The sequence below is a fragment of the Lathamus discolor genome, chromosome 5 (assembly GCF_037157495.1).
Source record: "Lathamus discolor isolate bLatDis1 chromosome 5, bLatDis1.hap1, whole genome shotgun sequence".
Taxonomy (NCBI): Eukaryota; Metazoa; Chordata; class Aves; order Psittaciformes; family Psittacidae; genus Lathamus; species Lathamus discolor.
The window spans coordinates 125,421,116-125,446,168 of NC_088888.1; the positions used below are offsets into that span (position 1 = coordinate 125,421,116).

Sequence of the window (25,053 nt, forward strand, 5' to 3'; positions counted from 1 at the left end):
CAGTTGTGAGTGCTTTATCCATCTTCCCCATTGTCATAGCAGAACTTTTGAATTCAGAAATCTGGTTGCAACCCCATACTGAACTCTTGCTCCTTTGCTGCAGAAATTTGTTAGCTGGAGCTAGATTCGATTTTTAGCAGCTAATCTAACTGCTGTAGGGGTTTGCAAAGTGGGGACAGAGCTGTGCTATTGGATTTGTCCAATTCATTTGACTCCAGGACTATAATTGCACTTATGTCTTACAAGGCTTTTATAGCCTAGGGCTGGCGAGCAGCAGAAAAACAAATTGGCAGTGATACAGTAAGAGTGAAAGGGAATGAAAGGCACACATTATCAGTCTCCAGGCAGCACTGTTCTGGCAGGAAGTTTCTTGGTTAATTTACAAATAAAACTTAGATTTTCGGATGCGTACGCTGTCAGCAGACAATGGGGATGTCAGCCCCACTGGTACTTAGCAAAAGTAGCAGCCGTGCCTTCCCCAAAGCAGGAATTCTTCAGTCAAACAGACGACTCGTCTCTGGAGCCAGCTGGCTGTGTAATGCAATTAGCGGGGAAAGGAGGTCAGGCCATGAGGTGTGTGCCGTGACCAGCGCCGCGCCAGCAGCGCCGGGCCTGCGGGCGGGGGCAGCCCCGCCGCGCTCCGCGCAGCCGGCGGCGCTCGGCGAGCAACCGGACAGCTCCCGGGGCTCGGTGCCCTCCGAGGAGCTCCCGGTGCGCTCCCGGGGCTCGGTGACCTCCGAGGAGCTCTTGGGGCGCTCCCGGTGCGCTCCCGGGGCTCGGTGCCCTCCCGAGGAGCTCCCGGTGCGCTCCCGGGGCTCGGTGCCCTCCCGAGGAGCTCCCGGTGCGCTCCCGGGGCTCGGTGCCCTCCCGAGGAGCTCTCGGGGCGCTCCCGGGGCTCGGTGCCCTCCCGAGGAGCTCCCGGTGCGCTCCCGGGGCTCGGTGCCCTCCGAGGAGCTCCCGGTGCGCTCCCGGGGCTCGGTGCCCTCCCGGCACGGCGCCGGCTGCGCTCTCCCCTCCGTGTTAGCGCTGAGCGGGCGCAGAGCCGAGCTCATCCGCGGCCGGGCCGCGCACGGCAGCAGCGGAGCGCACCCGCTCGCAGGCGCCGGCGCTGCAGGGTCGGAGCGCCCGGGCCGTGGCTGTGCCTGGGCTGGGAACGTCCACGTTTTGTTCTGTACGGGCGGCCGAGACCCCGGGCACGAGCAGCTCGCTCCCGAGGAGCAGTTGCGGGTTCGGGGGCCGCCTGCCCGGCACTTCTGCCCAGGCCCCTCAGGTCAGCAATGAACTGGGACGTCTGAGTGCCTGCGGGCTTTGGGGTTTGCTTTGGCACGGATCCTGTGTCCTGGCTGCTGTGGGACTTTAACACAGGTTTTTCTTCCCCTCTGACCCTGCCCCTCATGGAGGACGCGGCCGGGGCCTCTGCCTCCAAACACCACCTGTGTGCTGCTTGGGGGGCCCCCAGGCAAAGCTCTCTTCGGTCCTTCAGGGCACAGACTCTGCCCCACAGCTCGCTGTGAGCGCAGGGCAGCAGAACGGCAGCTGGGCTGTTGTCACTGATAACATTATGATAGTGCTTTTTATCAGTGGCATTTTCTTTCAAGAGCAAATAATGTTTATTAATACCAGTTTTATATTGTAGCATTATAGCTTACACATGTGATGATTAAAGACCTGTGACTTGGAAACAGTGGCAGGTAGTTTGAGCTTTGCAATGCCTTGCAGCCTGCCATGAGGACTGTAGCAAAGGCAGGAATTTATTATCACGCGATGTTGGCAAGATTTGAGCCACGCATCGCTCCCTGTCGCAAGCACAGCAGCATCAGTTGATCTGACTTCTGTTCACTGAATTTTGTTCTCCTGCGTGTGGTGTAACTACAAAGTGGTTTGGGTTTCTTCAGCATGAAAAGTGTTTGATTATCAGCAGAACAGTTCCTTGTGGCGTACAAAGGGTCTCTGAAGCGCTGTTTGGACAAAGTGTGGTCACTGGTTTGTAGCAGTATGTGGTATTTGCTGCTCCAGAAGCAGTCAGAGGTGAGGCAGTGCAGAGCCTTTCCTTCGCAGGTTGTTTTGGGGAAGAGCTGTGTTAGCGCAGGCATTGCCACATGCAACTGGGTAATTGCATCACCTTTAGAGTTCGGTTTCTGTGTTCATTTGCTGGGCTTTCTAAAGCAGAGGTTGCTTAAATGTGGGCTTCCTCTGTGTTGTGAAGGCCGTGCCAGAGCTCCGTGTAGTATTGGGCACAGCCTGGTACGCTGCGGGCGCTGCCTGCTCTGAATACATCTGGCTCCCTGCTCAGCTGCCATGGAACACCACAGCCCGGCTTCGGCTGGGGCAGAACGGGCTGGCCAGGCTCCCGGCTCCTCCACACAAAAACCTGTTGTGGCCACACAGATCCCTGGGGTTTTAACAGGAAACTTCAGGTCTGGCTTTTGGGTGCCTTTCAGGTGACACGGCTGCGTCTGCCCACAGAAGGGAAGTCCGGGTCCGGTTGTATGTGCGAATTCCTGCTGAGGTTGGTGTGTGCGAGGCTGCACCGTGGTACTGTCAGCATCGGTGTTGTGTGGGTGCTGCTTTGTTTTACTGAGCAAGTAAGAGAAGAGAACTTGGGTAGATGGTCGTACATGGAAGAAGCTTTAGGAATAGCATTTAGTGCTTTTATAAGACAAATGGTTTGTATTTTCGTTAGGCAGAACTAAAAATTTCTTCTATTTACACCGATGGATAAAATACAACTCTTTGTCTGCCGGTGCATTGAATTAAACTGGGAATCTGGGTCACTCTGCAAACTTGGCTGTCTTTTACTCCACTGGAGTATGAGCTGTGGGGCAGGCTGGTGGTTGGACCCGATTCTCACAACGTGCCACAGCTTTGCCGTGTTTCTCTCGCAGGGAGGGCACAGTTCCCCCGGTGTATAGCAGTAGAAGGCTTTACTTGGAAAGGCAGTCGGTGGGTCGGGGAGCTCGGTGGTAGGGTAGGGCTGATGCAAGGCGGGTGGGGATTTGCTCCTTATTTACCAGGGAAAATCACTACTTTTTTTTCCTTTCCTCTTTCCTCCCCCCGCCCAGAGGCAATGAAGAGCCGGGCCCGTTTGGCTGCTTTGTCAGGGCTATTGTGCACATTGTTCAGGGGCTAGCACCGAATTGTGTGTGTCTGGAGGGGAGGGGGGGGCTTTTAAGCTTTAAGTGGGACTTAAATTCTCTTTCTGCTCTGGGCTGGCATTCTGCGTGTGGATTAAATTTTAACTTTAAAGCTTACAGTTGAAACTATTGTGCGTGGCTTGTACACCACTGCCAAACACTCGCTGCCATCTGTTAGATCACCTCCAGTCCCTCCAGTAACAAAGCAGAGCCGCGGCTTTCAGATGCGTTCCCCACGTCACATTTAGCGTTATCCCTATTTTATGTAACTCGGCTCCAGATAACAAGGTAACTGCCACAGTGTCTGCCACTCGCCTCTAATTCACGTTGCCCAGCTATTTTCTGACAAAAAGTCCTTCCCAAAGCCAGCAAGGGGCTCTCTGCAATGTAATAAACCAGGAGTAGTGGTTGGTGATGGGGTTTCTGGACATCCTGAGTTGAGGCTTTGCATCTTTCTGTGACAGCCACCTTCTTGTGGCTGCACTGTGATGTTCTGTGGGGTAACGGTTAGTTCTGGTAGTTCAGATTCCCATGTGAAGTGATTGTAGGTGGTGTACATTTACATCTCACACTAATGGCTGGTTTGGTAATTACTTAATTAGCCATCACCAGCGATGCCTTCAGAAGGGAACGAATTCTTTAGCTCATCTTTTCATGAACACCTGGGCAAAACCAATATTTTCACTTTTTCTGTAATGAAATATTTCTGCTATTGAGCATTGTAATTCAATTTGTAAGCCGTGACCCCTCATAAACTGTTGTTATCACTCTGATTAATAAAGAGCCAATTTGCTGTTGCAGCTTCGTCACTTGGGAAATGATGAGGTTCACATCGTCTGGTCTGAGCACACCAGGAACTACCGCAGAGGCATTATTCCCACAGACTTCGGAGATGTTCTAATTGTTATTTACCCCATGAAGAATCACATGTTTTTCATAGAGATAATGAAGAAACCAGAGGTATGTTTTGATTGATTTACCGCATCTCTCCTATGTGTTATGCAAGGGACCAGTTGTTGCTTAACTAAAGCTCAGTGCTTTGGGTTTGTTTTGCCAGCAAATACAAAATACAGTCCCTCCATCTCAGTTTAAAAGTATGCTGAGCAACAAGCTTTTATCTTAAACCTGGAATTATGAATAGTGGTGGAAACGGCCGCTAGTTCATGTTACAGTTGTGCTTGGCGCTTAAAGAAATATTCCAGCATTCTCAACCCATAGGAGCTATTGTACAATCAGAACAGTGCTTAAAGTCATTGTGAATTTCCACTATGAGGCAATAACAGCAAAATAATCAAGACATAAGTTCCTTATTTGCTATGAATTCACTGCATACAGCTTGGTTAGTGCTGTACGTGTGGTACCGTGTGTAACCTCATGATGTGACTCAGTGGGACGGTGCAGACACGGGGCATCCTTACATCAGGTTTGGTGTTTTCTGTTCAAATCATTGTTAATGCAACCACATTTTAGGCACGTTTTGGAAAGAATTAATGTTTTTCTTTGCCAAATGTCAGGGGTGTGTAGGTGCATCTGTCCATATACAGGGGAAAAAAAGCTACTTTAATGCTTGTCTGGTACATTATAGATACAAAAATGTGTATAAAATAAGCTTTATGAAAGTAATCGGTGTGATCAATCCCATTTCCTTTATATGAGGGACAATATTTGTCAAGAGAATAACCAGCTGTGGATGAATGCCTACATCAGGTATGTGTTTACCAGCTGGTATTTTTTGAGTTATGAACGATGGAGTTGTTATATATTGACATTATGTATGAGATTATATTATATATCTATGGAGTTATCAGGTATTAACAGCCAGTGGTTTGCCAGTGTAGGTTTCAAACTTGGTTTCTATATAGAAATAGTGGGGTTTTCCCTACACTTGATTTTGAGCTCTGCAATGTGCTTTTGGGTAGTTTTAGCTTTTCATGTTCCATCAGGACTTGGCGTTACGAACGCGCTCGGTGTTTCTGTGGAGCAGTGGAGAAAAGCCATGTCATCTTCCATATTAGTCAAAAACACCCACCGGGCAGAAAGAAGAATAGCTAACTGGAAATTTAGTGTTATCCCTACATTTAAAGTACAAACCATTACAATGTAATAAAATTAATCCAGACATTTCCAGGGCAAGTGTGGCTGACCTTTTGTTCACCAGCTACTGACCCCAGGGTGAATGAGAGAGGCTTGCAGAGAGAAATGTCTGTTGTTTGGCTTCGGTCCCTGGTATTTAAATTGCATTCCCTAATCAAATGAAAAGGCTGTCCTCTCTATCAGGTTACAGAATCCATGGCAACATTTGGCCTTTTATATACATAATGTTAGCCTTTTTGTTTGCATCTAAGCAGAGACACCTGGAGCAATGTTAACATTAACCGATTTAGCATTAATAGCTTCATTATAGAAGAATTTCTGATCAGATAGCTGTTACTTTTGTTATATTGCCTCAGCTTGTATTGTTTTCATTTTTTATCTCCCTGCTTGGCAACCGGGCAATGATTTGCAAATTTTTTTTGTCTTGATTAATTAAGCAATATAATTATCAGGAGCCGGGATGCAGTCTTTGCCCGACAAAGCTGCTGGGGGAAGACAATAGTAAGTCTGTTAGTGTGAATGCATTCCACGCGTCACAGATGCATGAGGATATTCTGAACAATGAGACGAAAAGCTGCCTGCAAAAGGGGACAAAGAATGCCAGGCAGACTCTACACGCGGCACATACCGCCAGGGACATGCTGCGGGTTCCCTGGGACACAGATGCCTCGTTAGATTGCAGCTAGTCAGCAGAGATTAATTCTCAGCCATTTGGTACAATAATTTCCCCATTCCCCACTCCTTTAACCAGTGCTGCGCGCTGGAGAGGGGCAGCCTTTGTGCTCAGAAGGTTTATTTAACCTTGCCTACTTTTACTGCGGGCAACGGAAATGGTGATTTTTCTCCGGGAGGTTGTAATGAAGCAGGTGTTTGCGAGGGGCTGAATATTAATTTTTGCCTCGTGGAGAAGCCGCGCTGACATTCGGGCCGTTTCCCTTCCCTCTCTCTTTCATTGAGTCCTGTCAAAGCCAAACGTGCGTTTTAGCCACTCAAAGCACCGGTTTCCTCCAGTGGGTGTTTTAATTCCGACCCACGGAGAGCGCGGAGCCGGGAGCGCGTCCTTGTGCCGGGGTCCCCCCTCCAGCCCCTGTACAGATGGGAGCTGGCGATACGCGACTCCCATTGACTTTAATGACCCTGAGTGTGGCCGCTGGGGCTGCTCGGAATGAATAATGCCCGGCTTTGTGTCAGGGAGGGCTATGGTCCGGCTGTGCCGCTGCCTGCGCAGCTCCCTGCCTGCTCTGCTCCTGCCTGCACAGCTCCCTGCCTGCACTGCTCCCTGCCCGCACTGCTCCCTGCCCACACTGCTCCCTGCCTGCTCTGCTCCTGCCCGCACTGCTCCCTACCTGCACTGCTCCCTGCCTGCTCTGCTCCTGCCCGCACTGCTTCCTGCCTGCACTGCTCCCTGCCTGCACTGCTCCCTGCCTTCTCTGCTCCTGCCTGCACAGCTCCCTGCCTGCACTGCTCCCTGCCCGCACTGCTCCCGGCCTGCACTGCTCCCTGCCTTCTCTGCTCCTGCCTGCACAGCTCCCTGCCTGCACTGCTCCCTGCCTGCACTGCTCCCTGCCTGCACAGCTCCCTGCCTGCACTGCTCCCTGCCTTCTCTGCTCCTGCCTGCACAGCTCCCTGCCTGCACTGCTCCCTGCCTGCACTGCTCCCTGCCTGCTCTGCTCCTGCCTGCACAGCTCCCTGCCTGCACTGCTCCCTGCCCGCACTGCTCCCTGCCCACACTGCTCCCTGCCTGCTCTGCTCCTGCCCGCACTGCTCCCTACCTGCACTGCTCCCTGCCTGCTCTGCTCCTGCCCGCACTGCTTCCTGCCTGCACTGCTCCCTGCCTGCACTGCTCCCTGCCTTCTCTGCTCCTGCCTGCACAGCTCCCTGCCTGCACTGCTCCCTGCCCGCACTGCTCCCGGCCTGCACTGCTCCCTGCCTTCTCTGCTCCTGCCTGCACAGCTCCCTGCCTGCACTGCTCCCTGCCTGCACTGCTCCCTGCCTGCACAGCTCCCTGCCTGCACTGCTCCCTGCCTTCTCTGCTCCTGCCTGCACAGCTCCCTGCCTGCACTGCTCCCTGCCTGCACTGCTCCCTGCCTGCTCTGCTCCTGCCTGCACTGCTCCCTGCCTGCTCTGCTCCTGCCTGTGCTGCTGCTCCTGCCTGCACTGCTCCCTGCCTTCTCTGCTCCTGCCTGCACTGCTCCCTGCCTGCACTGCTCCCTGCCTGCTCTGCTCCTGCCTGTGCTGCTGCTCCTGCCTGCACTGCTCCCTGCCTTCTCTGCTCCTGCCTGCACTGCTCCCTGCCTGCTCTGCTCCTGCCTGTGCTGCTGCTCCTGCCTGTGCTGCTGCTCCTGCCTGTGCTGCTGCTCCTGCCTGCACTGCTCCCTGCCTGCACAGCTCCCTGCCTGCACTGCTCCCTGCCTGCTCTGCTCCTGCCTGCTCTGCTCCGTGCCTGCTCTGCTCCTGCCTGCGCAGCTCCCTGCCTGCACTGCTCCCTGCCTGCTCTGCTCCTGCCTGCTCTGCTCCGTGCCTGCTCTGCTCCTGCCTGCGCAGCTCCCTGCCTGCACTGCTCCCTGCCTGCACTGCTCCCTGCCTGCTCTGCTCCTGCCTGCACTGCTCCCTGCCTGCTCTGCTCCTGCCTGTGCTGCTGCTCCTGCCTGCTCTGCTCCCTGCCTGCTCTGCTCCTGCCTGCACTGCTCCTGCCTCCTCTGCTTCTGCCTCTGCTGCTGCTGCTCCCTGCTTGCCTGCACTGGTGCTGCCTGCCTGTGCTGCTCCTTGCCTGCACTGCTTCTGCCTGCACTGCTCCTGCCTGCTCTGCTGCTCCCTGTCTGCACTGCTGCTCCCTGCCTGCTCTGCTGCTCCCTGCATTGCTGCTGCTGCCTGTGCTGCTCCCTGCCATCCCTGCTGCTCCTGCCTGGGCTCATCATGCCTGTGCTGCTGTTCCTGCCTTCCCTGCTTCTGCCTGCGCTGCTGCTCCTGCCTGTGCTGCTGCTTCTGCCTTCTTTGCTCCTGCCTGTGCTGCTTCTCCGTGTCTGCACTGCTCTTCCTGCCTTCCCTGCTCCTGCGCTGCTGTTCCTGCTGCCTGCTCTGCTGCTCCCTGCCTCACTGCTGTTCCTGCCTGCACTGCGCCTGCCTGTGCTTCTCCTGCCAGGCCGGGCAGTCTCCAGGTTCAGCCACACATCCCAGAGCTGGGATCCCGCTGGCAAACCCTGCTCCTGATTGCGGCTGCACTGGGCTTCACCAGCCAGCGGAAAGCCAGTGCCCGCCACACAAAGTCACTTCCATCCCTTGCAGTTTTCTCTTTCCCATCTGCCAGAGTAGGCCGAGCTCCTTGTGAAGTGTCGGGAACTTCGGACAAAACAGGTGCCCAGGGGCCAGATCCTGAAACAAATCTGTTTGAGTGTTTGGGACATGCTGGGAAAGCCTGTGTCCCGATGCCGGACTCGTATGTCTGCACCCTGGCCAGGGATGCCCAGGAAACCTCTCTGGATTTAGGGCTCAGCCTGACTTAGCCGCCTCTCTGGTTAAAGGGAGAGTAAATGATGACTTATTGGAGTTTGACTTTTAAACTGTCAGAGAAAGCCGTTATTTAACTGAGTTGTAAAATGCCAGACAGGTCGGAGGTGGTTTTGATAAATTTACTGGAGAGAGCCACTGAAATGGTTTTAAATGTGAGCTTATGCACCTGTATGTATTCATATACACACACAGAGTTAAGGTGCGTAAATGTGCACGCCTTGCCTGCACTGTACATGTGCAACCTGTGTAACACGGCGTTAACAAAATCCGCCCCATCCCTGGGCTGCAGCTGGGTTTGAAACCCTGGAGCAAAGTCCTGGGAGCAGACCTGGCTCGTCAGAAAGCCCGATGGTGCATCTCCCTCCGTGTGGAAGTGCTCATCTGCTCTGAGTGTGTGCTGACTGTGAGCTGGTGTCATTTTCATGCCAGTCTGTACTTAACCTCCTTATTTGTACTTCCGTGCAAATGCAGGTTTACAAGTTTTCTCCTTCTGTCCATCCTGTGAACACAATATGTGTTAACTAGGGAATGTTACTGCTTGAAGAGGAGAGACTTGATGCTTTACACCAGCTCCGGTTGGTGGTGTTGAATTCCTCCTTGGCCCCTTTCTTTCCAACCGCCGAGGTGGGAATGCCAGCATCAAAAAACAAAGGCAAAGCCACTATGGACACATTTTACACTAACCTGGTTTTTGGGGGTGGGTAACTCTCTAAGTAACGGAATGACAGAATAACTGTGCTGGAAAGACAGCTGTCATTTGCAGATGTTAGATTAAAACCAAATTTCTTCTGTAATTCATTGCCACTTCTAATTAGAGGAATTCCCTAGATGCAGGGGATTTATATTATTCCCTTTGTCCAGTTATTGAATGACTGTCACAGTCACCCATGAGCAGTTGCAGAAGAATAATGGAGGGTATTTATTTGCGTGATAAGCCCCTGTACAGATGGAAAAAATCCATAGCTTAAATATTGATAATTGCTGCTGGCTTCTGTCTGGGGCTTGGGCTGGGGGTTGGGGTTGGTTTTGTTGTGGAAGGGGAAGGAGTTTGCTTGGAAACACTGCGATGTGTTTAAACATCAGTATTCCCTGGGTTCGGCATGGCAGAGCCTGTTACACGTGTGCCATTCCGGGCACCTTTTGCTTTCATAAAGCATCTCTCCAACCTCGTACAGCCGTTGTGTGAGGAGCTGCGTGCCAGCACGGGGCCCTGGGGGGTTCCTCCGGCCGTGACGCTGCAGGAGCAGGGCTCAGCACCTCGAGGTGCTTGTGCCTGTCCCAGCCCTGCCCCTCAGGGCGGTGGTTTCCACAATGCGGTCCATGGCAGAATAATGCACTGGTCAGAGTGGGACACGGGGTTTGGCACGTTGCTCCTGTGCGTGACTGGGATTTGCTGCGGTGCTTTGTGCTAACCTCAGCCTCACACGCGTTGTTTCTGCTTGGGTGCACAGGTGCCATTCTTTGGTCCTCTCTTTGACGGAGCCATCGTGACCGCGAAGCTGCTGCCGAGCCTCATCTGTGCCACGTGCATCAACGCCAGCAGGGCCGTCAAGTCCCTCATCCCGCTCTACCAGAGCTTGTATCCTTTGCTCCGGGGCAGGGCTCCTTGGCAGGGCACGTACTTGAACGCTGCTCTGCAGAGAGGTAAGCTGGGCTGACAGCCTTCCATTGGAGTTTACTGGGAAAGGCCTTCATAAGATCGTAACGTGACAGCAGTGTTCTCCAGCAGCTTCAGTCTGATGGTGGCAGGCTCGGGCTTAACGCTGACTCTTTGAGCTGTAAGTGACAACAATACTCAGTTTTCTTTCTCACTAACAGAAGTTTCCTACCGTGTGTATTGGGTTGTACACAGAGCTTGGTCCTGTTCTTACCTTACTGGAAGAAGTGGTCCTAAAAGTCTTCACTTGGACTTGTTCCGTTAGTAAGACGGGTGGGATTTAGCCTCAGATACGGATGTTTCCATTCCCAAATTCCAGTTTCATTCCAGCCACATCTGTATTGGAGCATTTTCCGAACCTCTCTTCTGTCAGGTGCTGGAAGGGAACTCTCAGGTGCGCTGCTCTGCTGCAGGGCTGGGAGCACAGAGTTATTCCTGTGTTCTGTACCAACTGACAGCATTGCTGCTGGGTTTCACCTATCCTGGGATTTTCTCATGATGCCACAATTATGCCAGAGACATTTTATAGCTTGTTTTATGATCATATCTCTTATCTTGGGACCAGCACTTGCTGCACTTCATTTGCTTTGGGGAGCTTTTGAGCTGAGTATTTCTATAACCATGTGACATCGAGAAGGAGTTTGTAAATGAAGCGCTTTGACCTTTGAGAGAACATTGATCGGTGTGAGATGTTTTTAAGCACACATATCCACAAAATACTGTTCTGTTTAGTTAAAGGCTAAGTTCTCTCCAGTGCACTCTGCGGAAGCCGACGGCAGTGAGAAGCAGCATTGTGGTTAAATGGGTTTGTATGGTATGAACGTGGCTGTGACCGCGTTTAAAGTGAAGTTGTGGTTGTTGCCTGTGCGGTTGGCTCTGAGCAGATACGAACCTTGCTGAGTTTCCTGGGGTGGTTTTGGGGGAGAGCTCTAGGCAATTACCAAAGTGCTTCTGTGCAGAGCTGAGCTTCACCCGTCCGCTCCTGTAGCCAAGGTACAATAATAGCTCTGCAGTAAAAACAGAGACCCTGCTGCTATCCCAGCACCTCACCCCGGCTGGAGTCCTCTGATTCCCACTCCTGCTCTTCCTTTTGGCTTTCAGCATCCTGCCGTGCTCCTGCTTCCCAGCCGGGCCTCTCTGGGTCCCCCTTGTCCCCAGGGGAACATGAGCAGCAGGAACATGATAGCACATGCCCCTTCCCAGCATATGTGCGAGGGCTTGCTGGAGCAGCATCTGTCCCCGGATTCTTTTCTTCCTTTCTTGTGCCTGCTTTCGCATCAACGGTATCTGCAGTGAATCAACTGCCACTTGTCTGTTTGATAGATGAAAGTGGACTGAGAAACCTCTGACACTGGGCAGAGAGAACGTGGTGGGATGATCCCATCAGGATGGTGGGAGAGAAAGCTTTCCCTAACTGCTGCTATAGGTAACACCTTTAGCTATACTGAAATCCTTAGTGAGCCACAAGCTGGGGTGTAGGCATGTACATGTGTAAGGTGGTGTGGTACTGGAACAGGAGGATTTGAACAGTAAGTGAAGGAGTTTAGTAACTGTCAGACTGAGAGACGTTACGTTCATGATGATGAAATAATCATGCTATTTTCATGAGAGATGCTATTATCTGGAGATGAAAATAACTCAAAAGGTGAAATAATACAAAACATTCCAATGGGAGGGCGAAGTAGCAGTCAGTAATCCTGGCAAAGTGAGGGGTGAGGGTTGGCAGCGCGTCGGCCATGACGCTGTGGTTCAGGTGAGTGCGGAACAGCTTGTGTAGGGCAGAGCTGAGGAGGGGTCTGCCACTGGTGTTCCTCACATGGGCCATGTTAAAAGTCAGCACCCATAAAATAAGAGTTTGTAACTGAAAACATTCTGGATTCCAGCATGGTCAGAAATGGACTGGATGCTCCATCCAGCATCAGTGGTTCCATGGCGATGGGCTCCTGTTGTTGGAGCAGCAGCCAGTGCAGAGCATCTGTGGGGACCTGACTCCCCCCAGACAGAGCCCCAACCCTGATCCCAGGCTGTGGGGGGCTCAGGAAGGAGTCGGGCTGTGCCCATGGGGAGCAGTGCCCATAAGGAGCGGTACCCATGTGAAGCAGTGCTGATGGGATACAATGCCCATGGGGAGTGGTACCCATGGGGTGCAGTGCTGATGGGGAGTGGTGACCATGGATGCAGTGCCCATGTGAAGTGCCCATGGAGTGCAGTGCTGACAGGAAGCAGTGCATATGGGATGCAATGCCAATGGGTAGCAGTGCCCATGGAATACAATGCCTGTAGGTAATGGTGCCCATGGGATGCAGTGCTGATGGGGAGCGGTGCCCATGGGATGCAGTGCTGATGGGGAGCAGTGCCCATGGGATGCAGCGCCCATGGGGAGCAGTGCCCATGGGAATCAGTGTCCATGGGATGCTGTGCTGATGGGGAGCAGTGCCCATGGGATGCAGTGTCTGTGGGACACTGCTGACGAGGAGCAGTGACCATAGGATGTAGTGTCCATGGGATGCAGTGCCGATGGGGAGCAGTGCCCATGGGAGGTAGTGTCCATGGGATGCTGTGCCGACGGGGAGTGGTGCCCATGGGATGCAGCGTCCATTGGATGCTGTGCCAATGGGGAGCAGTGCCCATGGGATGCAGTGTCCATGGGATGCTGTGCTGATGGGGAGCAGTGCCCATGGGATGCAGTGTCTATGGGATGCTGTGCCGATGGGGAGCGGTGCCCGCAGGGTCGCGTGCCGCAGCCGGGCAGCCCCTCACCAGCAGTGGCAGCTGAAGTCACTTGTTGAAGTCTGTAAGTCCGGCTCCAGCTGCACTTGTCAGGAGCTGTAAGGGAAGTGTAATCAGCCACGGAGAGTCATTTGCATCTCAATTAGGAAGGAGTCAGGAGGAAGCCGTGGGGTCTGTTGCTGGAAGGTTGTGGAAGAAATCTCATCAGGCACAAAAGGCCCCCGAGTCCCCGTGCTCCAGCCAAAAGAGGACAAAATCTGAGCCTGGTTTCCATGGGGACCAGGCCCGCAGAGCCTCCTGCTGCACCGTCATCGCTTGGTCATCATGACACAAATTCCTCTGTCGTACCCAGATATGTGTCTTGGTGGAAATCTGTTTGGAAATGAGGCAGACCTCAGTGGATGTTCTTGTGTGTATGGAACTGCTGCTGTTTAAGGAATTCATTAGGGCGAGAGCAACACTCCTCACAAAGTAATTAACCAGACTTAAACTTGAGCTTAAAGCCACCGTCTCTTTGTACACACCACATGGCAAAACCCAGGGCAGGTATCACAGAGCTCAGTTGTCCCTTGCATGGCTGGAGCCCGGTCCTGGCTGTCGCTCTGCAGGGTTTGCGTGGCCGTGGTGCTCAGGCACGAGTGTGTGCTCAAACCGATGGTGTCCAGGGGTGTTTCATCCCTGGAGCACTGAGGATTGAGACCCTCTGCTGAGTGCTCTCCCCATCCTTCAGGAGCTGTTGAGTGTGGGGTGATGGTGCCCCAGCAGCCCAGCTCCTCAGGCAGGCTTGTTTTAACCGTGGCTGTGTATTTACAGAAATGTAAAAATCCGGTGTAAAAATGTGTATGTTTATGCCAGTTTGGGGGGGATCATTTAAGCCGCCTTTCTGTGTGCTGGAGAAAGGAAGGCACAACAGATCTCACAGAGAAATAATGACTAAATCAGAAAGGAAGTTGCTCTGAATCAAGGCCGGCTAAAGCAGCGGTGGCTGATGGTCAGGGTTTCCGAGCACCACGATTCCCAGAGCAGGATGAAACCCAGCACGTTGGTAGTCTGGTGCGAGTAGCTGGGGTGAGCAGGACACCCAAAGCAGGGGCCGTTCTGGTTCCTGTAATAGTGAGTATTCCAAAGCATGGGGGCAGTGCTGACACAGAACTGCCCCTTTGTGCTCCCTTCCAGCTGATACCAAACCAGTTGTGTGCTGGGAAGGGGGCTTGAACACTGGCGCATTATGGAGTTGCAGTTGCTCTGAGCTGCACCTCTGGGGGCTGGTCTTGGCTGCAAAGACAAATACTGGGGGAGAGACTGGGGTCTGTATTCAGGTCTTTATGCTGGGGCTGATGCACAGCTGCTGTTCCAGCCGACAGTTCCTAAGCTCAGGTGCTCCAGACACAGGAACGTAGCTGAGTCTGCAGTTACCAGGCACTTTGCTTGGGCCAGGATTCAGCGTCTGTCTCCAAAAAGACTTTGGGCTCTGGGGATAGCGATGCCTGAGCAGAAAGCTCCCCTTGGAGCGCACAGGGAATTGCAACTTTGACTATCTGGAATCCAGATTGTCTTTCAAATGGAGTGGTTTCCTTGCTCCTTGACTTCCATTGTTCTTGTTCAGAGATCTGTACGTTGGTCTCAGGTTTAGTCATGACATTCCATAACCTGGATGCTGCTGCTTTCCCTCTGACCTGTTTCGCAGTAACAACAAAGTGAGCATCCCCGATTCCTGCATCTTTTATGAGCTTTTCTTCTCTTAAAACCCCGGTGGTGCAAAATGCTCTTCACAGGCAGGGCAGGCGCTGTGCAGGCTGCACTGCTGGAGGACTGTGCCAGGGCAGGTTTGGGTTGAAAACCCTCCAAGTGCGAGGAGGAGTGGTGCTTTCTGAGCCTTCGCCCTGCTTTGTGACTGGAGAGGAAAGAGCAGAGCCTGGGACGTGCCCATGGTGGTGAAGAGGGAGCTTGGGTGAACGCTGTCCCGGTCTGTGAGGCTGGGGAAGTGGCCCCACATACTGCAGGTGTCTGTCCGCGTGCCCGCTCTTCCACTGGGAAAAGCCTGTTTTTAACTGAAGGACTGTTTCCGTTGTTTGCGGTGTCTTACCCCTGGTTTTGCCCTCCACCCTTGCAAGCCGCTGCTGGACTTGGTGCTCCCCGTGGCGCTCCTCACCGCGTGAACTGAGAGCAGAGACGTTCTCTGACACACTGAGATGTTCCCCCCGCTCTTGCGAGCAGCCTGGCAGAGGGAGGGAGATGGCCCTGCGAGCACTGGTTGCTTCCCTGGGGCCTGCGTTGAATTCTCAGTGTCTCTGGGTTATCTTAGCAATTTAAGCATCTCCCTGTGAATGAGTAAACAGGGAGTTCGTTCCTGTTGGGGCTTACTGAGAACTAACATGCTTATTATGAAATGACCTTTTTAAGCAATCTCGGGATAAATTGGTTTGTTCCTATGCTAAAAAAGGGGGTTGTGCTGATCCTGCCTGCAGGATCAGTGTACTTGTGATGCTCTTCTGCAGTTCCTGGAGTCGAGTGCAGCACCTTTCTCTGCAGGGGAAGGTGGTAGCTGGTGAGTGAGCCCCTGCGGGCTCCTGGCTGTCAGCTGCTGGCTTTGCCCTCAGAACTGCCCATTTCAGGTGTCCCTGCAAGCGTTCCGGACGTGTTACCCCAACAGACCTCTCGTATAACCTGTGCTGCTTCTGCCTTTATCATTAACTTCAACAGAATTATAGAAGGGCTGACCTAGATATTCGGAGTCTGGTAGAAGAATGCAGTTGCCACTGGCAGGTTGTGGTGTTCCCGAAGTTGTTCGGGTACTTGTTGTTCATTCAAAGAGAAAACCTGAAGGTAAAAGAGTTGAGTTGCTTTTGAATTGACTGTGGGTGTTCATAGTACCTGCTGCAAGGTAATGCCCCCGTGCACTAGACGCTAACAGCGTCCATGCATTGGAACAAGCAAACAGGACAACTGAGGATGCGCATAGTTTGAGTGGTGTGTGAGCACTGGATGTCACCATTGTCCTGCTTACAACTTGCAGTCCTGTTTGTGGGCCATAAGAAATCACAGCTCTTCCTTTGGAGGAGTCAGCTGGTACTTGAATAACTCTGGAAGTCCTGCGTGCTGTAAGGAATATGGTCTGGCTGCTCAACAACACCAGGCACAGGGTTCATCGGAGAAAATCAAGCCACCATAACAGAGAAAGGCATGTGTAAATGTCATTCATTACACTGCATGCAGGTATTGACACATCTCACAGGTTCTCAGGTCTGCAGTCGAGATTATGCAAAGAACATAAACTTTGATGGTTTTCTTTAATTCGTTCCCTTTAAGCTGGTTTCTGATTCACTGAATGCAGAGCGGCTGATCTGCTCTCCTGCTTTACCAGGGGCTGAAGATCTGTGCTGTGATGGACTTTGCTGCGTGACCTGAGCGGCCATCACATACTCTGTAGGTGCTTGTCATGTCAGGTGCCTGAAAAGACACTGTGTGAACCTTTCCAAACGCGTGCTCCTGAGCTTGCTTCTGGGGCTCTGCCCTGGTGAAAAAGGCGTGTGTGTGACCGTGCCATGAAAATGAAGCAGAAAGCCTGGCCCCCTCTTTAGAGAAGGCTTCCCAATTTGTCCCTCGGCCTTACCCAGAGAAGTCGTGCCCCCAGGCTCTAGAATGCTGTCAGAAATGACTATGAAATTCTAACGCACGTGTCACAGGAGCTGTGACAATTTATGTGACGCGGCATCTGACTGCTCTCTGCCAGCGCTGGGCCCTGGCGGGGGGGGTCTGTGTCTGTGTCTGTGCAGGGAGCAGCGGGTTCCTCTCCAGCGCCCGCTGTAACCAGCCCTCTCAGGGGGTCTGGCTCTGGGAGCAGCGTGTGGGGCTCCGCAGGCTGAGCACAGGCAGCAGCAGTGCCCCTCACGGGGCAGCATCCGGCCGGCACAGTCGATGGCCGCGCGCTTCCCTCCTCACAGCAAGCACCTTCTGCGGGCAGCGATCGATGCCTCTAATCTGCTCCAGCCTGTACCAAGTCATGCGAGGAGAAGCTTTTAGGTGGCATTACACGGCGCTGTGGAGGCGGCTCTTCAGCTGTTATTCATAGTGCTCTTCATGGACTGGCAGAGAAATCCACTTCATCCCGCTTGTGAATGTACCGAGAGTATGTCAGGCTTCCACAGCTTGCGTTTCACACTCTGCCGCGTGATGCTGGGACAGGGTGGCTTTGAATTTCTGTAGCTTCGTGCGTGCATCTGTCCGTACATGTGCGTGTTGTGTGCGTGTTGTGTGCGTGTTGTGTGCCCGTCGCTGGGAGCCAGCAGCGGCACCACTTCCCTGCAGGCTCAGGAGGCAGTGCCAGGTTTGCATGTTCACACTGCAGTTCGTTTTTCTGCTCTCACAAGGGGCAGGAACCGTTCTTCTCCACAGCTGGAGGCTGTAGAGATCACTGAGGGCTGCTGAGGAAGTCCCAAGCTAGTTCTGTAGCAGTTCGAACCTGCCGCCCCTCCTGATGGTGATCTCAGCAGCAACTGTGCTCCACAGTGAGGGTAAACGCACCCCAGCAGCTGTACAGGCTTTTATTTGCTAAGTAACGTAATGGGCACTTCCGCTGGTTAAGTGACATCGTGAATGTAATGGGGTTTAAATGAAAAGTGAATTCACTGTGTGCTATGTGTCAGAAACAGGGAAACAAACAAATCCCAAGAAACTCCACTTTGGATTTGTTAGATGATGTGTGTGTGCGCTGATTGAGACAAGGTTCCTGCGTACACAGCCATGCCTCTTCTGCCCTTCCCAAAGTCTGGAAAGTCAGGATCTTGCAGAAAAAGGCACAGAGCGCATAAAGTATAAGCAGCAGCTCTGATTGAGACGCTTGGCTTCTTTATTCCATTTCTTCATCAGTGATACTTCATTTGTTCATGAATACTTTAGCAGGAGACGGGGTGTGTGTGTGTGTGTGTGTAATTTAAGTGCTGCTTTAAACTGTGTCCTAGCTCTGAATCCAGCGGGAGTGGTGTGGAAGTGCTCCTGCACCACAGCTGCTCTGAGGGCTGCTGGGAGAAACGTTCCTCCTCTTAAATCTGCAGCAGCACAGTGCAGTTGTTCACACGTTCACAAGCCAAACGCAGTGGGTTTCTCTGCCAGGCTGACCAGCACCACCGCCACGGGGCAGAGGGAAATGTGTGGATCCTGAGGCCCATCGCTGGGGGTGTTCATGGGGTGCTCAACGGGGCGCTTACAGCACCCTGACACTGGGCGCGTTTTTACATCAGCTGGGCCCTCAGCTGCTTATGGTACCGACACTGTGGTCAAGCTGAGGCTGATCGCAGTGCATACCCAGCACACAGCGTGGTGTACGGGGTGTTTACAGCTAACCGCCGAGCATGTGTTGTGTAGTAAGGTGTGAACTCAAGCTCCAGCTCTCTTCTGGTAAGACACACAGAGCTCCAAATGGCCATCGAGGGATGGTTTATGTTTTCTGTTGTATTGGACAAAGAACCTCGAACTTGTGTTTAATGAGGGCTCTCCACAGAACTTGACAGAAGTGAAACTGATACAGGCGGTTGCTACCAAGTACTTCATTCAATCTTACGGGGTATTTTGGTGGTTTGGGTTGGATTTTGGTGCTTGGTTTTGTCTGTTTTCACTCACACACCAGGCAAATTAAAGGGGTTTGTGTTCTTTGTCTTTTCAAAGTAAGTTTTGCTGGTTTTGCTCTTCCACCCCTAATGGCTCGGAATGGGTTTGTGTAGCTAAAACCTGCTTTACCTTTTGGAAACGTGCTTCTGAATGCTCACTTGCACTTTGGATTTCCTGCGCTCATGGAATCCCAAAGGGTCTGGGTGGGAAAGGACCTTAAAGCTCCTCCAGCCCCTGCCACGGGCAGGGCCCCCTTCCGCTGGCGCCGCTTGCTCCGAGCCCCCGTGTCCCTCCTGTCGGTTTTGCCCGGTGTTTGTCCCAGACGGGTGCAGAAGGAAAGCGAACCCGGGCACCGGCGCTCCCTGCGCGGCCGCTGCTGCCGCTGCACAGGGACAAAGCGCGCGGGGGTCCCGGCGCCGCGGAGCCCCCCGCGGGGAGCGCGGTCCCGAGCAGCAGCCCCGGTGCCGGCCCGTCCCTGGGCGCTGGCTTTGTGCTCCCCGCGGCTCATTACCATGCCGGCGGCCGGGCCGCTCGGGCTTACCAGCTGTCCCTGCTGCGCCCGGCGTGGCCGGCGTGGCCGGAGCGCCGCGGCCACCGCCGCAGACGGCCTTTCCGCTGGGGATGCCCACGTGGCCGCCGGCAGCCGCGGCACTGCATAAAGTAGCAGGGCCCTCGCATGGCATATGGTGTCTGGATTCATACAAGATGCAAAACTATTCTGCCCTAATGCACAATGACTCATAGCATTGCTAATTTTCCCAACAAAAGCCCACTTCCACACCCACACTTTTAACCCCTCAGGCTAAAGAGCCTCTTCTTTAGTTTCAAAGCCTTGGAAGCGCAAGGCGGTGGCTTCGGGATCAATATATGAAACCCTATATTTATTTAAAGCATATGCACGTTCTGACGCTTGTTTTAAATTTCAGGAACGCCCGGTTTTCGGGTCCCTGTGCTAACACATGGTCAGGTTTTTTGTTCCGAAGCAGGTTCGTTGCCAAGTGTTGGCAATCGTTAATTTTTCCGTAGTTACGTCTTACAAAAAGGAGTCAGCATAGAAAATAAAAAGTTATTTTAATGACAGAGTGAATCGAAGAATGTAGCGAGTGGCTGTGCGGTGCTCGTGTGTTACAGCGCGAATTACCAAGCCACTCACTGGAAGCAGCTTGTGGTATCTGCCTCTTCCCTCTGTGCCGGCTCTTCGGGGTGAATAACGCGCTTTCCAACTAGAGGGAGCTGCTGGAGCCGCCCAGGCTGGCTCCTGCCCCGCAGCCCGGGTCCTTTGTGCGCAGCGATCGCTCCTCCGTTCTGTCTAACGCCCGGGGAGTTACCCCGAGTCGTTCCCAAGGAACGGCCGCGTTTTAACTGCGGTGGTGGCGTTAAACCGCGGAACCGGGGGGGCTGCGCGGGGGGGACCCCCTCGGCGCTGAGCGAGCGGCTGGGGCTGCCGCCGCGGGACGGCACAAAGAGCCCCGGGGAGGTGGGAGCCGCGCGGAGCGGGAGCGGCCTCCGCCGGGCACCGGAACAAAGGGGCCTGCGGGCTCCCCAGCCCCTCGCTCCGGTCACCGCGTGCGGCTGCTGCGGGGCGGCTCCGGGAGGGGGGCTGGCCCCGGGAGCCTTCGCTAGGGGATGGTGCGGGAGCGCTGCTGGGGCTGCTGGTCTCCACCGTGGCCAAAGGCCGGGGCTGGCCGCGGCACCAGCGGCCTCCATCCAGCGAGGCAGTTCCTGTGCCCCCCAGCCTGGTTCTGCCCCGCCGGGGTTGCTGGGCAGGCGCGGAAGCTGGCGGTGCACATCGCGCAGCGGCCATCAGCACCAGTGTGTCATCACCAGGGCAGGTTCACTGCGGGTTTCACACCCCTCTGCTTTGTCCTTTGAGGAAAACCTGAGCTCAGTGCGCGTCTTCCATGAGCCACACACGCTGCAGTCTCTTCCTTCAAAAGTCAAGAAATCGTTTTGTGAACAGCAGAAAGGGGATTGGGTTTAGCTTTGAGTTTTCTTAATCACTTTGTCTCTCTAGTAAAACTGAGCTGAATTAAGCATTGACCGTGCTTTGAGATCCAGTCACCTCCTGACATCCCACCAACCTGGCTAGTTCTGTGTATCTCGTACCCTACTGTAATGGGTAGCCCCATAATCCTGCATCATTCTTTAAGGAGGAAAGGTTTTCTCTCTATGCACACTTGAAACACTTCTCAAGCCATCCTGTCACTGGGGACTTTCTTATTGGGTTGGGGACATAAATGTGGAGACAGCAAGAGAGAGGAGTAGGAGGAAGCCTTGCTCCATGGTGGGTTCACTGGCTGGCGTACTCAGCTTGTGTTTTGTCTTTCCTCAGTATCCTACTTTTGTGTGTGTTTCACTATAAGATTAACTGTCAGGGTTCTAGTGTACAAACAGGAGCAGATGGCTCTTAATGATTTCTTTGCTGCTCGCAGCAATCTAGTACATGTACAGCATCTTCTGCTTAAAAATAATAATCTCAGTTTATGTGCTGGTTTTAATACTCTCTGAGTTGGGCCGGGGCTGGTGTTGGTGAGAGCCTGTGACTTCAGCCAGGTTTATTGTACCTGTGCGGGGTTATCCGCCTCGGCCAGGCTCACCTGTGTAACAATATGAATGAGCTTTTAAGCCTTAGCAGTCTGCAGTGCATTGGCTTCCGTAAATGAACCTGGCATCCTCCTGCCACCCTTCAGCTGGGCTGCGTGGTGTTCCTCAGCAGTTATGTCACTTGGGTACCTTGGTGTTAGCCCAGTAACACGCTCACTTGGGTTTGTTCAGTGTTTCACCGCCTCAAAGCCTCGGTACCAGAAATGCAGCATCATGAAAGAGAAGTAATTAAAATTCAGGAAGTGGCCTCGAGCTGGCATGGATTCGTCTTCCCTCTTGCTCCTGCAAGATCTCACCTCAGCTTGTGCCATCCCGGTGACTTAATTCGCTTCCTGGCATTGCAGGTTGGCTTCTGGTTTGAAGGGCTGTGTCGCCAGGCTGACACCTAGGAGGTGATGTAGCACCAGAGTAAGTGATAAAGGGCAGAGCTGTTACTCTGGGGAAGGAGCTGATGCTGGTGTTCAGGAACTTCCCATCTCAGAAGTGAGCTCCTCCCCTTACTGTGAATTTCTGCCTCCATCTTGCCCCTTCCTCCCCTCACTGCCAGCATGGGAAGTCGGGGGCTCCAAGCCCACCCTTGGCACAGACAGCTCCAGTGGTAAGAGATGGAAGTGACTGGGGTTGGTTTTCTGTCCTTAATTCTTAAATTAAACCCTCTGTTACTCAAAGGTTGCAGTTGCAGGAGCAGCAGTTACAGCCCCGTGCGTCACTGTGAATAACCTCAGCTACACCGTTTTCCACATAGCCATGCTTTCTGTCTGTACTGGTTCTGCTGTACCTGGTGGTTGACATCTCCATTTCACCGGGAGGGTGAAGAGCAGCATCAGTGTCTTTATTGCCAGCAGCATAGTTCACGTGTGACACGGGGATCCCATTCTCCGGTTCATTCTCCGCTCGCTGCCGTGTTGTGTTGCTGTAGCTCGCCCTCCGGGTGCCGTGGTGCCCGGAACACTCTGCGTGTGCCTCCAGGATGCTGCACCCTGACATCGGATCACAGAGCAGCTTTATGGCCATGGCAATAGAGAGGACTCATCCCAGTCCGGAGCAGCTTTCATTCAGGGAGGTTTCCTGCCCAGGCTTCCGCAGGGCCCGCTGGGTTTTGTGCTCCCTGCTTTGTGACTTGTTGCCGTGATAATTCAGCTCATCTTACAGGTTCCTCTAATTGTGATGGATGTGTAATCATTCATTTTATCGAGGCTCATTAAGGCCTGTGAGCCCCTGTCCCAACTTGGAGCAATTAGAGCCCGGGTAGCCGGTCCATCTGCTCCCAGCACTGTTTAATTAATGAACTTTTAGCGTGCGCTGCGCCTCGGAAAAGCCCCGGTATGCCGGAGCTGCTGAATGGGATCCGCGTGCCAGCGTCTCCCTGTTTTTAAATGCCACAGCAACGTGCAGTTTGGAATCCCCAAAGTCAACACGAAGTACTGGGACCCGGGAGGCAAAGGGGGGAGCTTGTATTCTTACTTTCCATATTTCCTGTTGGTTGCAGTGTCCGGAACACCGGTGGTTACAAATAAAGGGGTGCCATGGACTCCAGTGCTCTTCTGGATGCCCCAGACAACAACTTCTAACCTTCCCTTGGATCACTGAAGACATGCTGAGAGCAGTACACAAAATGTTATCTTTTCATTTCCGCATTTCCTGGAAGGACATCGGAAATGGGATGTGTGCAGACACACATTTCCTCCCCTTCATCTTTCTGTCACATTTAGAGCATGAGGGCTGAGAAACCTTTGTGCTTTGGGGTTTTGTTTGGTCGATTTTTGTAGTCTTCAGTATAATAAGGTTTTAGGATGGAGTGGGACCCACCAGCACTGCTGGAGTTATCCTAGAGACGATCGCATTCACACCCAGAGCTGTGAGCAGACAGTGGGACAGAGGTTCCTAAACTCTTTGGGTGTTTGTGCTGCTTCTCCTCTGTGTGTTTGCTGTGCAGTGACGCTGGGGCAGTGATTTAGAACAGAGCAGTTGCATTTGTTTTAAATGCAAGTAAACTCCTGGTCGCTGGTTGGGCAGAGGAGGCACCAGCTCAGGGGCTGAGGAAAAACTACCTTGGAAGACATATATTAACATCTAGTCAGGCAGTTGTGCTGAATGTGAATGTCAGGTTGCTGTGCTGCCCGACTCGGGAGCCAGAGATAGAGAGGAAAAGGATGCTTTCTCCCGGGTGGTTTTGCGTTCATGATCCATTGCTGTTCATTACAGCCCAGTGTCGCAGTCCTGCGGTTGTGCTTTACCTGCCTTGGCCTGGTCTGTGCCTACCTTAAATATTCAGGACAAGAACGAAGCGTGCTCGGTGCCTCAGCCCCTTTCAGCACCAGGCAGACCATCTGTCCGGCCCCACCGCGCCGCCCCGGCACGTGCTTCAGCCGGTGCTGTACCCTGCAGGAGCAAACCGGGAGCTGAAACAGACCCTGGGGCTGGGGCTGAACCCAGCAGGTGTGGAAAAGTGACTGCTGCTGCCTTCGGAATGCCGGTGTTCCTGGAAATGAGCCCCGGGTTTTGTTGTACCTTCAAAGCTGTTCTAAAGGTCATGGTGCCTAAAGGTAAGGCACCAGCGAACTTCTCTGTCGTGACAGTTCTGAGCCGTGTTATTCTTCCGTCAGGGGTTTCCTCACACCCCTCTCCTCTTTTGGACCCATTCTAACGTGGTTGCTGAGTGTTTTCATTGCCCTGAAAGAGAGATTTCCAAACTGGCTATTTTCAGTTCCTTTTCCAGTATTTCCATATTCTGGTTCATCCTTTCACAGCCAACCCCACACGTCAGCAGGCCATGCAGGTGAATCCAGACACGGTCTGTGCCTCCTCTGTGTCCCTGAAGTACTTTAACTTTCATGCCTGCAAGAAAAACGTGGTTTTCTGTATCCTGGGTGAAGTGCACGTGTTCTGTCGGGATTGCACCATTTGTGCTCTGTACCAGGCCTGTGCGAGGCTCGGCCTCGGTGCCTCCGCGCTCTCTGTTGGTGATGTTCTGTGGTCCAGGGCTGAGACCTCAGCTCAGTTCTGCTAAGGTGTCATTCCACTGGCTGTGACCGAGTTACAACCAAAGGAATTCGGGGGTTTTAGGAACAAATTCGTTCAGCATGTGTGTTTAATAAGGCTCATTTCTAAACCCACGCCATAGGAGGATGCAGCCCTGTTTAAATGAGAGAAACTCGGGGATGTCTTTTCCTTCAGTCCCTTTTCTGCCCTCCGCAAGCATCTGGCCTCAGTTTAACAGGCTGTCAGCAGCAGGAAATGTACTGGGTTGTCTGGATCAGGCAGTAGCTCCTCTGGGTTTGCTTCTCTGTGCTGACCAGCACAAGTCCTCTGCAATGTGAGAAGACCCATGTGCAGAAACCTCTGCACTTCCTACAGCAGCAGGAGCCTGTGAGTGTAAGGCATGTTGTGTACATACTTCAGCAATAGTTTCTTTTACACCTAGGAGCACCGGACCCATTCCACCTTAGTTACCTGACCAGAAGTGCCAGTGAAGTGAATCACACTGAGGCTGTTCTGTGATGGGCAATGATAGATGTTTGCATGAAGATGTTAATATTGATATATACATGATATACATCATATCGATATGTACTTTAAGATTTTAATATTGCCCATATTTACTACTAATTTCTTAAATTGCTTTTTGTTTTTTTTCAAAATTAAAATTTTTATAGCAGTTTTTCTTTGTACTGCCTGGAAAATGAGGTTTATGTTCTCCAGGTTTATTAGGAGAGA

At 52.9% G+C, this 25,053-nt stretch overlaps 1 protein-coding gene across 3 annotated transcripts in view; it reads left to right on the forward strand.

Moving 5' to 3' along the window:
• RALGAPA2 (Ral GTPase activating protein catalytic subunit alpha 2) overlaps nucleotides 1-25,053 on the forward strand; it is a 115,788-nt gene that overhangs the window by 67,278 nt on the left and 23,457 nt on the right. For all 3 annotated transcript variants that reach the window (XR_010613416.1, XM_065682595.1, XM_065682597.1), the window contains exons 36-37: nucleotides 3,936-4,094; nucleotides 10,190-10,317. Coding sequence is in view for 2 of the 3 variants with exons in the window: in XM_065682595.1 (XP_065538667.1) it covers nucleotides 3,936-4,094; nucleotides 10,190-10,317 (287 nt within the window). In the remaining variant the exon portion in view is untranslated. The remainder of the gene's footprint in view (nucleotides 1-3,935; nucleotides 4,095-10,189; nucleotides 10,318-25,053) is intronic.